Source organism: Physeter macrocephalus, unplaced genomic scaffold (genome assembly GCF_002837175.3).
Source record: "Physeter macrocephalus isolate SW-GA unplaced genomic scaffold, ASM283717v5 random_133, whole genome shotgun sequence".
Lineage (NCBI taxonomy): Eukaryota > Metazoa > Chordata > Mammalia > Artiodactyla > Physeteridae > Physeter > Physeter macrocephalus.
Genome location: NW_021145419.1, coordinates 14,259 through 28,686, shown reverse-complemented (window position 1 = coordinate 28,686; position 14,428 = coordinate 14,259). Strand labels below are relative to the sequence as shown.

The following is a 14,428-nucleotide window of genomic DNA, read 5'->3' as shown; positions in this document are numbered from 1 at the left end:
GTGCTTCTCTTTCTGTATAAAGGAGTGAGCACACATCTCTGTCTTTCCCATTCCTACTCGTTGGTCTTTCTTTCCATCTGGGTCTTTGTCCCTCCCCTCTAATCCCTTGTTTCCCCCCCTTCTTTATTTCTGTCTCCCTTAAATGACCACATGGAAAGCACAAGAGTGTAAGTACTGTGATTAACCAAAGGAACTTTGAACGGTGCTGGCATATGTTAAGCACTCAACAGATAACTAGCTATTGTTTTTATTATGTATATATTTATATATTTGTTTGACTGGAGTTGTTTTAATACTTATTTTCTGTTACAGCTCTTATAATATATTTTTAAGAAAACCTAAAATGCTGCAGATTGTTTCTTTTTACTTGTACTGTGCTTAATTATTTTTGTTTACAGTGTATGAGGAGGATAAGATTTTAGGACTCTGGATTCTCTATTAAGGTTTAATACTGCTTTGCTAGCTTGTTCATTTTTTTATTTTTACTTTTTTTGTATTTGAACCAACTCCCACCCCCACCCCCGCCCCAGTGCTTTTTAACATCAAGATTGTTCATCTTTAAGGTCATTCTGGTCAGAGACCTAGATAAAAATCACACCCACTACAAGGAGAGACATCAGTGTAATTTACTAGCAACTGGAAAGATCCAAGAGCAGAGTGAATCCCTCCTGCATAGGAAGAGGTCTTGATCACTCTCGCCCTTTCTCTCTGCGACTTTCAGAGGGGTGTTGGCATTAAGAGTACTCCTGTGACAGTAGTCTTGCCAGATACCAAAGGAAAATCCTACCTCTTCAATATCATGGACACTCCAGGTAGGACATTCCTTGACTTTTTACCATCAGAACCCTGTCCTGTTTGTTTCTTTTTCTTCCAGAACAGAGCAGAGCATTATGTCTTTGTTTTTATATTCCCTTGCCTTCATTGAGATAATTTTCTTTTTTAACTGTCTCCTTTGCTTCTAACTAGTTAATTAGCCAGCAGTGTGCTCCAGGCCTTCTGTTTTGTTCCTCTCTTGACTCTGCTCTAGAAGATTTAAATTTGGGGGAGTCTTATTCACTTATTCATTTCAGCCTGTGTCAGCCCATGTTAGACACTGGGACAACAAAGCTGAGTTAGACATGGTCCCGGCCTCAGGCAGTCTCAGTCTTTTGAAGGAGACTATGGGGGCACACACCGATGGCTGGGGGACATGCAGGTTACCATAGAAGCAGCATACCTCGCCCTGTGGCTGACTTTCTCTTTGGGAAGGACCAGCTCAGGGTTCCCTTTTTTTAAATAGGAAAATTTGGGTTTTGACAGATTAGCCTTCTTTTCCCCATCAGATGCCCGATGCCCTCGTACCTCTCAGCCCCTGACCCCTACCCGCACCCACCAGCACCACCTTGCCAGGAACCGGCTCCCGTGCTCCAGGCCCTCCTTTGCCCTCTTTCCTGCTTCCAGATTGTCTTCTGTCCCGCAGAACTCAGTTCACTGCTGATTAGACTGGTTTAGTCTGTGAGTTGAATGTGTTGTGCCCTCCTTGATAAAATGCTTTCTTTATGTTTGGGGGCGTCCTGTATAAAAGCATAATCCAAGGATGTGACTCTAACGTGGAACTTTGCACACTGCAGGGAGCTGTGGGGAGAAGGGAAGGGGGTATTTGCGGGTTCACATGCTTTGCAGTGCCCCACAGCCCACGTACCAGTTAATCGTGCCTCATCCTGCCACCACACAAGTGGCGACTTACTTGGTATTTGCTTTTCAGGACACGTGAATTTTTCTGACGAGGTCACAGCTGGCTTGCGCATCTCAGATGGAGTGGTCCTTTTCATCGATGCTGCTGAGGGCGTAAGTCTGCGTCAGTTCTCTTAGGACCCCTCCTCCCTGTCATGTTTGCCGCACACAATGCCCAGAGTTCTGAGTGAGCTGGGAATTAGAGAACGTGAGAGTCTGTGGGATTAAGGCTCACCTTTGCTCTAAAATTAGGGCAGCAAATGAAAGTCAAAATTAGTTCTCAGTGAGTCCCTCACTCCCTGCCCAGTGAAGCTCAGATGATAGGACCCATTATCATTCGGAAACACAAAAATGACAGAGGTAAATAAAAGGGTGGGAGGAGAGTTTTAAATGTTAATGAATTTGTCTGAGGTAAAGAGAGATTGGAGTTAAAAGGCCCGAAGTTTAGGTAATTTGGCTAAACTCATTCATGTTGTCATCGGTGAGATAGCCAGCAGAGGGAGCCAGGGTTACCTTTTTTTTTTTTTTTTTTTTTTTTTTTTGCGGTACGCGGGCCTGTCACTGCTGTGGCCTCTCCCGTTGCGGAGCACAGGCTCCGGACGCGTAGGCTCAGCGGCCATGGTTCACAGGCCCAGCTGCTCCGTGGCATGTGGGAACTTCCCAGACCGGGGCACGAACCCGTGTCCCCTGCATCGGCAGGCGGACTCTCAACCACCGCGCCACCAGGGAAGCCCCAGGGTTACCTTTTTAAAAATGGACTTCATCTTGGAGTAATTTCAAACTTACTGGAAAGTTGCAGTAGTACAGAGAACACCCTCATTTGTAATTGTGTCTGTACATGTACATATGCACTCACACGTATGTGTTTTCCCCTTGAACCATTTGAAAATAAAATATTTCAGAATGTATTTCCTAAGAACAAGGACATTCACTAACATGATCATAATACACTTGCCAGAATCTGGGAATTCAACGTTGATACAATATTGTTGTACAGATCTTTTTCTGTAGACCTTAGTCAGTCTCACTAATTGTCCCAATAATGTCCTTTATAGAATTTTTTTTCCTAATCCAGGATGATGCGTAACATTTAGTTTTCATGTCTCTTTTAATTGGAATTCTTCTTTTACCTTTCATGGTCTTTTATGACATTGGCATTTTGAAGTGTATAGGACGTTTATTTTGTAGAATGTCTCTCAATCAGGGTTTGTCTAATGTTTCCTCATGATTAGGTTCAGGTTATTTGGGGCAGGAATACTGTATCAGCACAGTTGTGGTCTTATTAGTCCATCACATCAGAAGGCCCATGATGTAACCTTATCCCATCATTGGTGATGTTAACTTTGATCACTTGGTTAAGGTGGGTGTGCCAGGCTTCTCCAATGTAAAGTTACTGTTTTCCCCCTTTGTAATAACTGATTTGTAATAACTGATTTTCCCCCTTTGTAATAACTGATTTGTTGAGTCTATGTATACATGTTATTCCTTGTCAAACTTTACCAGTTTTATCCATTGGTCATTCTTAGCTTATTGATATAATAGTTGCAAATGGTGATTTTCTAACTCTTAACTATTTTTTCTATATTTATTGGTTGGAATTCTGTTTTAAGGAAGAGATTTCCCTTTTCCATTTGCTTATTTATTATCCGTATCGATACACAGATTTTTATTTTACTCAGCGGGTTATAATCCACTAGTATCTTTATATCTTTTGATACTCTAGTTATCCCATATTTGGCTAGTGAGAACTCCTTCAGTCTGGCTCCTTTATCCTTTTGACATGCCCCATCTTTTTTTAGGCACAAAAAGATGTCCTAGACTCATCTTGTACTTTCCCTGCCCCAATCCTGGAGTCAGCCGTTTCTCCATAGAGCTTCGGCTCCTTATAGTGAGGACGGATACTTAGAAACAAAGATCAGAGTACGTTCATTGCTACTGGGACACATTGCTTCTAGGACTTTTCACTGAACACAGATAATATACACGCATACGTATCTGTAACTTTCTACACATACATATTAAAAACTATTAACACAGTAGGAAAGAAGAAAAAAATCAATTTATCCTAATACCCACAATTCTATTTCAGCACCACAGCTTCTTCCCAAGCCTTCCTTGGTTCCTTCTCTGGCACTGAGAAACCTGGCTCCCAACATCATCAGTGTATTTATTCATTTCTCAATCCTGCAAGGTCACCTCTTAAAATTCCTGAATCTGCCACTGGGCAAGGTACCCTCTGCTTCTTCCCCCCAACAGTCTATTTCCTCTTTTCCACATTCTTCATATTTTTAGGTAGTACCTTTTTTGGCTCTGCTCTGGACTGTTCTGCCCACTTTGCTCTCATCACCACCTTCTGAGCCTTGTGTCTCTCAGGTGATGCTGAACACAGAGCGGCTGATCAAGCACGCCGTGCAGGAGAGGCTGGCAGTCACCGTGTGCATCAACAAGATTGACCGGCTGATCCTGGAGCTGAAGCTGCCCCCCACTGATGCTTATTACAAGCTGCGTCACATTGTAGATGAGGTCAACGGATTAATAAGGTACAGGAACCCTGGGAGTGGGCCTCCTGTCCTCGGCACTCTGGTTTTTATAAATCTTAACCTTGAACACCTCTGGGGGCAACTCTGATTCCTTGGCATGCGTTGACGAGCTTGTTGGACACAGCTAGAGGCGCATTCTGTGGCTCTGCAGGGATTGACTCCGCCGCCTTGGCCTCGTTAACTCTGCTCCTTAACCAGATATGCCGCTCGCCACACATCCTCAGTTTAGTACTGCAGTCAGTACCTTGATCTCTAGAATCAGTCTCATCTTCACCGAACCAACCATGTAAAGTTGGACAGAGTCCTTAAGCTCATAGAGCCTCAGTTTCTGCTTCTGTAAGAAGGGAATAGTAATATTTGCCCAATGAGATGTTACAAGAAATTAAAGACAGCCAATGTAACACACTCAGCACGGTGCTCAGCAGACAGTAGCTGATTGGTGAGTAATGTTAGCTGCTATTATCTTACTAGCACAGACTCAGTAAGAGAAGGAACTGTTGGCTTTTATTTCTTGTTGAAGCTGCTTTTCAACAAGATGGATTTGGGGTTTATGAGGGATGGTTGGGAGACCTTAGAATACAGTACCAAGGTGGCTTTGAAGAATGGCTTAAATATAGTTTTTTTTGACCACACCGCACAGCTCGTGGGATCTTAGTTCCCCGACCAGGGATCCAATCCGGGCCCCCAGCAGTGGAAGTGTGGAGTCCTAACCACTGACCCGCCAGGGAACTCCCTAAATATATTCTTAAAGACAGTTTTATCTGTAGGCTGAAGGATGTACTGGATGACTTTTTGAGGCCCGTTGAAGGACCTGGGAGGAGGCTGTCCTCCTGAGAGAACTCCTCTCCAGCTGAGGATCAGGGACAGTACTCTCGTGGCCGGGGGCAGGTTCACCTTCAGACACCTCACCCCCGCCACCCACCAGTTTGTAACACTGGTTCTCAACAGGGGTATCTTCTCCCTGTCACTGGAAGGGCTGAGAACGACTGGAGCCCATATAATGGCCAGAGTCCAAAAGATGAAATGATAAACTTCTCTAAAGGGGGGATGGCTTGGACAGGGCTAAATCCTGATCTACCAGAATAGGAAGTCAAGAAGTCACATCTCAACCACCAAACAAGAAATAGCAACATGGGGCTTCCCTGGTGGCACAGTGGTTAAGAATCCACCTGCCAATGCAGGGGACACGGGTTCGAGCCCTGGTCCGGGAAGATCCCACATGACGCGGAGCAACTGAGCCCGTGCGCCACAACTACTGAGCCTGTGCTCTAGAGCCTGCAAGCCACAACTACTAAGCCCACGTGCCACAATTACCGAAGCCTGCCACCTAGATAGAGCCTGTGCTCCGCAACAAAGAGCAGCCCCCGCTCGCCACAACTAGAGAAAGCCCACGCACAGCAACGAAGACCCAATGCAGCCAAAAAAAAAAAAAAAAAAAGAAAGGAAATAAAAAGAAATAGTAACATGAACATATTATTTAGAAATATAGAGGTGAATGCTGTAGAAGCACCTTTAAAATAGTTGAAAGCAATTGCCTCTGGGGACCGTAACTTGGGAGTATGGTAGGGGAGTACTCTTTATAAGGCAATACTTTTATTTCTAAATTAAGAAATTCCAGGGACTTCCCTGGTGGTCCAGTGGCTGAGACTCTGCGCTCCCAACACGGGGGGCCCGGGTTCGATCCCTGGTCAGGGAACTAGATCCCACATGCCGCAACTAAGAGTTCGCATGCTGCAGCTAAAAAGTTTCTGCACTCTGCAACTAAGACCTGGCGCAGCCAAATAAATAAATATTTTTTAAAAAGAAAAGAAATTCCGTAAAGCAGGGTGTCAGGAAGGCTAGGGTTGTGGATTTGATCCCTATGTACAGCTGGTTTTCTTATAAATGCTAGTGAACTTGGGGTGCTGTGGCTTCTGCATGGCTTTTAAGACTGAACGTTTTAACGTGAATTTGTAAAGCAAAGCCAAATAAGGCAATAAACAGTAGGGCGGTGAGAGCAGGGGGCAAAGTTGCTTTTTCTTCATTCATTCATTCATTCATTTACTTACACTGGTGTCTGTGTTTGTGAAATTGAGATTTCTCTAAAATGTTGGATTTCTCTAATCTTGTCACATTAGATTAGTTTCCTGTGTTCCAAGGTCTTTGTCCTCCAAGTTTCCCCTTGTCCGGCGCAGTTAACTTCTTCAAGATCACGCAGAATGTTTCCAGCTCTGGGAAATCACTTTGTTACTGGGGGTTAGGGTACAGCTCCATCATGTGACTTTCTTGGACCAGGCTATTGGCAAAGCTGAGTGTATTACGCAGGCCCCTTCTGAGGGTGAGGGCTGGAAAGAAGCTGTGATATCGAGTCCCTGCGCCCTGCACCCTTGGCATCGCGCCGGCATTGCTGCCCAGCCTGGCTCTGCACTCACGGCTGTCTCTGTTTCAGCATGTATTCCACTGACGAGAACCTCATCCTTTCCCCGCTGCTGGGCAACGTCTGCTTCTCCAGCTCCCAGTACAGCATCTGCTTCACACTGGGCTCCTTTGCCAAGATCTACGCTGACACCTTCGGTAAGCTCTGGCTGGCAGTCTGTCTCTCCAGCTTCCCCAGAGTCATGTGTGCCTTTCCTGCTGAATGGTTTAGAAATGGGCTTCATGCCGGAGTCCCCTGTCGGAGGGAGGCATTTTATCAAGTGTTGTCTTCACATCTGGGGCTCTTTTTGGCACCTAGGCTCTTTCCTCAGGCTAACTGCTTTCCAGTCAATAAATAGGAGGATAAAGGTGCCTGGGAGGAAATGGGTGAAGAGGGAGCTCAAGTTAGGAATAAGAATCTCTCCTGGAGTGAAACAGATTTTGTCAAGAAGGAATTATCCATGGCCCCAAAGCCATTCAGGCCTCTTTCTCAGAGATGGAATCTCTCTCACCCGTCGTGCTTCTAGCTGTCTTTCCAACTATGTCCAGGCACACAGAAGCTTTGTAGGCCCACTTGAGAACTCGAGTTGGATTCGCAGCCCACTGGGACGTCCAGCGGAGTGATTTTATAGGCCCCTGGAGCCGCAGCACCAGAACCCTGGGACCAGCTCCCCAACTCTCAAGAGGTTCCCGTGCGCTCCACCTCTGTGCCTCCCCAGTTCCCTCATCTAGTAGGAACCGTGTCCTGGGTGTCAGTTACTGTACTTCCTCACAGAGGTCTTTGTCACCCGCATTTCTGGAACTGAGGAGACAGGCTCAGTGAGAGGCCTCACAGCTGGTCGGCGCTGGTGCTGGGGCACCAGTGTTCTCTGCAGTCACTGGTCCTGCCTTGCTCTCAAACGTGGAGACATTTGCTCTGGTGAAAATAATGGACCAATTAAAACTTGGTCTTTTTAAAAATATGTACCTATTTACTGCATCCTTATTTAGAAAAGTGGGAAATACAGTAAAATGTGAAGGAAACAAAATTCACCCATAACCTCATTACCATAACCACTGCAAACATTCTGATACAGTTCCTTCTTTCTCAGTTCAGTGTTTTACATAAAAGAGATCATATTTTATATATAGACGTATAGTATAATAGCATAAGATAAATATTCACTTAGCATTAGATCATAATAATTTGCCTATTAAAATTTATTGATAAAAATGATTTTATGTAACTGCCTATTGGTCTGCTGTATAGATGTACTATAACGTATTGGCTTTCTCATCATTAGACATATATTTCGGTTGTTTCCAAATGGATCTTTTTTAAAAAATGTATATCTAGATGGACAGACAGTAAATGAAATTCACCTGAACAAGGTTCCAGGTTATGTTTCTGAATGTTCTTTGTATCAACATATGAAGCAAAATCCAAGATTGTTTCTGTAATTACAATGTATTGACGGTTCAGTTTCTGACTGAAAATGGCGCTGAGCCTCAGGAGAGATTATTACTCACCCTTCGAACCCACTGTTAGTTTCCAAAGAAGCCAGCTGTGAGCCCCAGCATCATCATGAAGAGCCACGTATGGACTTCTGGAAAGTCAGCCCTGGAAGGAATCAGAGATCACTGAGTCCTTCCCCATCGTTTTACATATGGGAAAACTGTGCCCAGGGACACAGAACTTATTGATGGGGTTGGGACTAGAATCCACTTTGGTGCTTTTTATTTTCTTTCTTTCTTTTTTTGCGGTACGCGGGCCTCTCACTGTTGTGGCCTCTCCCGTTGCGGAGCACAGGCTCCGGACGCGCAGGCTCAGCGGCCGTGGCTCACAGGCCCAGCCGCCCCGCGGCATGTGGGATCTTCCCAGACCGGGGCACGAACCCATGTCCCTTGCATCGGCAGGCGGACTCTCAACCACTGTGCCACCAGGGAAGCCCAACTTTGGTGCATTTTCTTATCACATCATCTTGCCAAAATTGATACCATGTCTTCTTACTAGGAACACAAGGCAAGATGAATAATCTCTGACTCCTGGGAACTTCATCCAGTGGGTAGACAGAATCCCACAGTGATGAATGACAGTATAAGGTGGTGTAGGCTTAGTGCCTGGTGGCTGCCATAGGCAGGTAGAGCTCCAAAGGCCCGGGGGAGGCTGCGTGAAGGAGATGGGGCTTTGACCGTGGAGAGTAGGGAGCCAGGATGTCCAGACTCGCTGGGCTGGGAGAGGAGGCACGGAGGCAGGTGGTATTGGCCCACGGGCGGCTGTTCAGGAATAGTGGACTGTTACATCAAGGAGAAGAGTTCAAGTAAAACTACTGGGAGGCTGGGTTGGGACCACATTGGGGAGGATTGGATTGCGAGGTTAAGGAATTTAGACTTTATCCTGTAGGCAGTTAGGAGCTAGTAAAGATTGGGGTGGGGTGATATGTGCAAAGCTGATGGAAGATAGGCCAGAGAGAGGAAAGGATGAGGGAAAGGACACTTATTTAGACATTTTCGCCAATATGCAGATACAGGATAGTGATTATTGGCTGGATGTTATCTTTGAGATTGAAAGGGGGCAGGGGGGCTGGAGAGGTGTTCACTCAGTCTTTGAGTAAGCATGTATTAAACGTCTCTTACGCACTAGGCCTGGTTCTTGTGAGTGCTCGGGCAGCTCAGTCCAGTGATTATAATACAGTGTGTGTTAAGTGCAGTAATAGAGGTGTGTAATAGAAACAGCGGTTCACAGAGGAGAGAGGGTTAAAGTAACTAATAACGTGGGAAAGAAGGGGAAATGTGGTAATTAACCAGGTGGGCAACAAAGAGATTTTGAGCTTGGTTGTAGTGCCGATGATGGCCTCACTGAAAGGGAGCGAAAAGTCTGAGGGAATGTGGCTTTAGGGAAAAGGTGATGAGTTTCCTCTATGCCTTCTCGAGAAAGAGATTGCAGTCTGACATCTGGGTTAGAAACATCCACGAGATAGCTGGTGATATCAGGGATCTAACTGAATATCAGAGGAGCTCTGGACTCAGAAGATCTTGAATTTTCAGAGCCACAATTGCTTGCTTCAGTCTGATGAGGATCAGCAGTTACAGTCAAACTAAAAATATCCATTGGTAAAAGATGACACAACGGTTAGCCTTGGTGTTTTCTCTCCAGAGGGCTGGGTGTGTGCCTCCTAGCGGTGGAGGGCTAGTCGGAGCCTCAGCGTGGCGCTGCAGCTGGGAGGTTGCCCACACCGGCAGCAGAGTAGAGCTTCTGTGGGTCAGGGAGGAATGAAGGAACTACTAAGATCCACTGCAGGAAGGGGCAGTAATAGGTGCACACAGAGGATAGCATGTAGGCAGTTGAGCCTTTTGCATCAAAGGAAAGGGTATAAACTGTACCCTTGTCCATAGCTCGGTCATAGGCTTGCTGGAGATGGGGCTACCTGAGTGCTCATTTTGGCTCCAGCATCGCCTTGTTGACTTTGGACTAGTCGTGTCCCTTGTGCCTCAGTATCCTTGTCTGCCTGCCTGGGTAGAAGCAAATGTCTGGACCTTGGAGAGGAAGGTGCAAGAATTCCTCAGCTAGAAACCACTTGTGGCACATGAAACAATTTTAAACAGTACTTTGCTAGGTAGACTATAATTGTATGACTTCTCTTACAGGTGACATTAACTACCAGGAATTTGCTAAAAGACTCTGGGGTGACATCTACTTCAACCCCAAGACGTAAGTAGAGTGCAGGAAGTGACTCTCTAGAGGCGTGATCCATTTTCCCAGTAAGTGCGGACAGACAAAGAGTTCCTAAGATTAAAACCTACTTTTTTATTAGACGTGAACTACCATCTTTCCTCCTCTAAGTGAGCTGGCTTCATGAGCTCTAACATGGTGAGAGGCCATTTCCCTTGAAGTCGCCACAGCTCAGCCCAGGCATTCATGAGCGTCATAACCTATGCCCTCTCAGGAGTCTCTGTTTGGAGATTGCATGATCACACACATTCCTCTCCCTCAGCTTGGCCTTGCCCAGATTCAGAAGTTAGGAAATACACCCTTGGGATTGGTGACACTGCCTTCTCCCTCCTGGGTCTCCCATAATTCTTGATCTCTTCAGGCGAAAGTTCACCAAAAAGGCCCCAACCAGCAGCTCCCAGAGGAGCTTCGTGGAGTTTATCTTGGAGCCCCTCTATAAGATCCTCGCTCAGGTGAGTGTGTCCGGCCCCCTGGCTCAGGTCTGCCCTTCTAAGCACAAGGTGGAAGAGCTGGTGAACTTGGTCTTCCCCCTGCCTCTGAACCTGATCAGTTTTGTATTACTCAGTATGAGGAAGGTTGGTTACCAGTCTTCTGGATCTAGAACACTACAGTCCTCTAAGTGCTGTTGAGATCAGAGTAAAGGGGGAAGATAGAAAAGAAAAGGCACAGCCTGGAGAAATGTACAAAGATTTTGACTATTCGAAAGAGTGTGACACTTGAGAAATAGTAGTTTCAGTTATGGGGTTTTAACTTAGATACAATTGTTTCACATGAACGTCCTCTAGTTTTTGCTTTTATACACATATAAAAATATATTTTTAAAAAATATATGTTATAGTGTTATTTATACCAGCAGGAAAAGGGGAAAAAACTGGAAATACGTGTTCATCGGTGAGAATCTGATTAAATGAATTATGGTACACCCCATAAAAGTATTTTGCAGCCATTAAATGAATGGCTATGTGAGCTTGATTTTAATGACTATTCTGGGCACGTATGTATGTGATGTTTGTCAGATTGAAAAGGATGCATCAGACAGTGGTAATGATGTAGTTAAACATGTGGGATGCTCCAAGCAACTAAACGCCAATGAAAATTAATAAACAAACAAACATGTGGGATGCTCCAAAGAAAAGAATATAACATTGCATTTGTATGAATTTGTGATACCTAAAAGGGTAATAATATTATACAGGAATTTTCATACCTACCTTTCTCCCAAGACAGTTATACTTTATGACTGTTACGTGTTTATGCAAGTGTTTAATAAGCACTGTGCACAGTGAACACACACAAATACACAAAATGTGTGTGGCCATTCCAACTGACAAAATAGTAAAACATAGCAACAAGACAAAGTACCATGATTAAAATTTATTAGTGCTGGAAAATACTTCGTATCTTGTGTGAGACCGGAATGAATTAAAGAAGAAATTTATAGAGTCCGTCTCCGTAGAGACCTTGAGTCTGCTGAGGATGGTTTAGCTTGGCCCCATCCTGACAGCCGATGGACTGCTAGGTGACCTTTTTTGGTTCCTTTCAGTGCATTGATCCTCTAAATCTGAGAAGTCTCTAAATAGGGAAGGAAGAGTAAGGGATTTCCTGAGTGAGATGAGATGCTGCTTTTTGGACACCAGGGGGCAGCACTGACAGCAGTCCGTTTGAGAGGGCCAGGTTTATTGGCTGGTGTGGGCATTTAATTGAGCTTGCTACACCCACTGTTGGTTTGAAGTGTAAGTACCAAAGATTTCCCTGAAACCAAATTGATATCCTTGCCAAGAGCTCTCCCTGTAGAAGAGAACCCAGTGCAGTGACCCTTCCTCTTGTCCTTTGGCCCCCCTTGTCCTCTGTACCACCACACTGGGGCTATCATTCGAGCTGACATGGTGTCTGTTACTGTCACAGGTCGTGGGTGATGTGGACACCAGCCTCCCGAGGACCCTGGATGAGCTTGGCATCCACCTGACCAAGGAGGAGCTGAAGCTGAACATCCGCCCCCTGCTCAGGCTGGTCTGCAAAAAATTCTTTGGCGAGTTCACAGGTAAGGAGCTCGTCGTCATCACCATTTCCTCCACATGTATCATGGGGACCTTTTCCTTACCCCACAGTGGTGTTTGGAGATCTGAGGCTCTTTTAAGTAAACTGCAGGTCAGGATGCAGGGCACCTGGGTTTTTTCCTAGCTGCTTTGCTTAGAGGATGGTACCAAGAATTCTATCTTGGAAAAACAAAAGCAATTAAATTTCCCTACCAGGAGGAGCATGCAAGTAAAGGGGATGGGGAAGCAGATTCTGAGGTTCTGGTATTTTTGCCAGAGGGCAGTCAGGAAGGTGGACTCATGGGTGTGGTAAAATAGTGGGAAAAGCCCCAGGCTGGGACTTGGGAGATGGATTATAGACTCCAATCTCTCTTTCCCCCAAGCTTCTCTTTCTCGTATTTTAGTCACGTGGAAGGCAGGTGCTGTAGTAAAACAAGCCCCAGACTGGTTGGGAAAAGACCTGAGTCTTAATCCTCCTCTGGCCCTGTCCCATCGGGTGATCCCGGGCCAGCCACTCAATCCTTCTGTCACTCTAATTTCTCATCTGTAAAATAAGGGAGGTGGGAAAGGTGATGGCTAAGGGCCCTCTTAGCAATCTCTTGATTCCGAGTCTGGGAGGAATTAGGTATCTGAATCCCTAAAGCGCATAATTTTAATGGTTCATTCTGGGCTGGTCATCAATCTGACATAGGACACCCCAACTAAAAGCAGACATGCTAGGCACCCCAAGGTGCCAGTGGAGGTTCTCTCTTGTATGGCTTATTGGCTGTTAGAAAAACAGAATAACGTATTAAACAGAAACGTATGCAGTGTTTCCCAAAGGGAAGAGTCAATTCGGAGATTGTTCTAAGTAGATCTAGAAAGAAGAAATAGGGTACTTATTTAGTTTTGTGTAAGTGCTCAGTAAGTGCTTATATTCAGTAAAAGGTCATGGACTGATATAGATACATTAAAGTTTTTGTCAGCTGAGTTCCAAGGAACCACTTAGACCTGCTTCTTGCTCTTCCCTGGCATCAGTGTGATTCCAAATCTCTTAGCAGCATATGCCCAGGAAACAGGGTATCACTTCTGCCTAGAATCATAGGACCATAGCTTTTAGAGCTGAAAAGCAGTCCCCTCACTGTTAGTTTTCTGACCATCATGAGTGGATCAGAACTCCCCACTCCCTTCCCCCATGAGAGTGTTTAGTAAAGGCTTTCTCTTCTCCCTCCACAGGCTTTGTGGACATGTGTGTGCAGCATATCCCCTCTCCAAAGGTGGGCGCCAAGCCCAAGATCGAGCACACCTACACTGGAGGTGTGGATTCCGACCTCGGCGAGGCCATGAGCGACTGTGACCCTGATGTAAGGGATCTTGGCCCCCCGGTTCTCTGATTTCCATCTCCTACTGTATGGGGAATACTGTTTTCCAATCACAGGAGTAATGCCTTCTTTTCCATCCTTACATGGCCCTCCCAGTGGGCGTAGTCAGAATGACCTGAATTCAAAGCCCAGTGTTACCACTAATGCTGGTGTGATCTTGAGAGCATTGTTTAGGCTTTCTGAGTCTAAGGGTCTTGGTCTATAAAGTGATGATAATAATTTGTATGTGGTAGTTATGAGAAGTAAGTAAGATTAAGCAAGTGTCACGGTTGTGTTGATCATGGTGCCTGACAGGTAGTAAAGATTCGACGAATGATCACTAATCTTGTCAGTCCTGGCTTTTAATTTTTGATTGATTGATTGATTGATTGCCGCACAGCACGCGGGATCTTAGTTCCCCAACCAGGGATCGAACCCGTGCCCCGTGAAGTGGAAGTGCGGAGTCTTAACCACTGGACCGCCAGGAAAGTCCCAGTCCTGGCTTTTAAAAAAATCTTTCCCAGTCATTCCTTAGGCAATCTAGTTTCTTGGCATAAACGTTACAGCCAGTCGAGAATTGTGAGTTACTTCTTTGGAGGAAATTTGGGGCAAGTTAGTCTTATAATCTTGCAAGTTAAAAGTGCCGTTCTAGGGGCTTCCCTGGTGGCGCAGTGGTTGAGAGTCCGCCTGCCG

At 45.4% G+C, this 14,428-nt stretch overlaps 1 protein-coding gene across 1 annotated transcript in view; it reads left to right on the top strand.

The window, feature by feature from the left end:
* Positions 1 to 14,428, top strand: part of EFTUD2 (elongation factor Tu GTP binding domain containing 2) — a 33,096-nt gene that overhangs the window by 10,711 nt on the left and 7,957 nt on the right. Inside the window, exons 8-15 of the mRNA XM_007125391.4 lie at positions 722 to 812; positions 1,745 to 1,827; positions 4,087 to 4,253; positions 6,682 to 6,806; positions 10,275 to 10,338; positions 10,721 to 10,811; positions 12,265 to 12,400; positions 13,611 to 13,738. Of these exons, the coding sequence (XP_007125453.1) occupies positions 722 to 812; positions 1,745 to 1,827; positions 4,087 to 4,253; positions 6,682 to 6,806; positions 10,275 to 10,338; positions 10,721 to 10,811; positions 12,265 to 12,400; positions 13,611 to 13,738 (885 nt within the window). The remainder of the gene's footprint in view (positions 1 to 721; positions 813 to 1,744; positions 1,828 to 4,086; positions 4,254 to 6,681; positions 6,807 to 10,274; positions 10,339 to 10,720; positions 10,812 to 12,264; positions 12,401 to 13,610; positions 13,739 to 14,428) is intronic.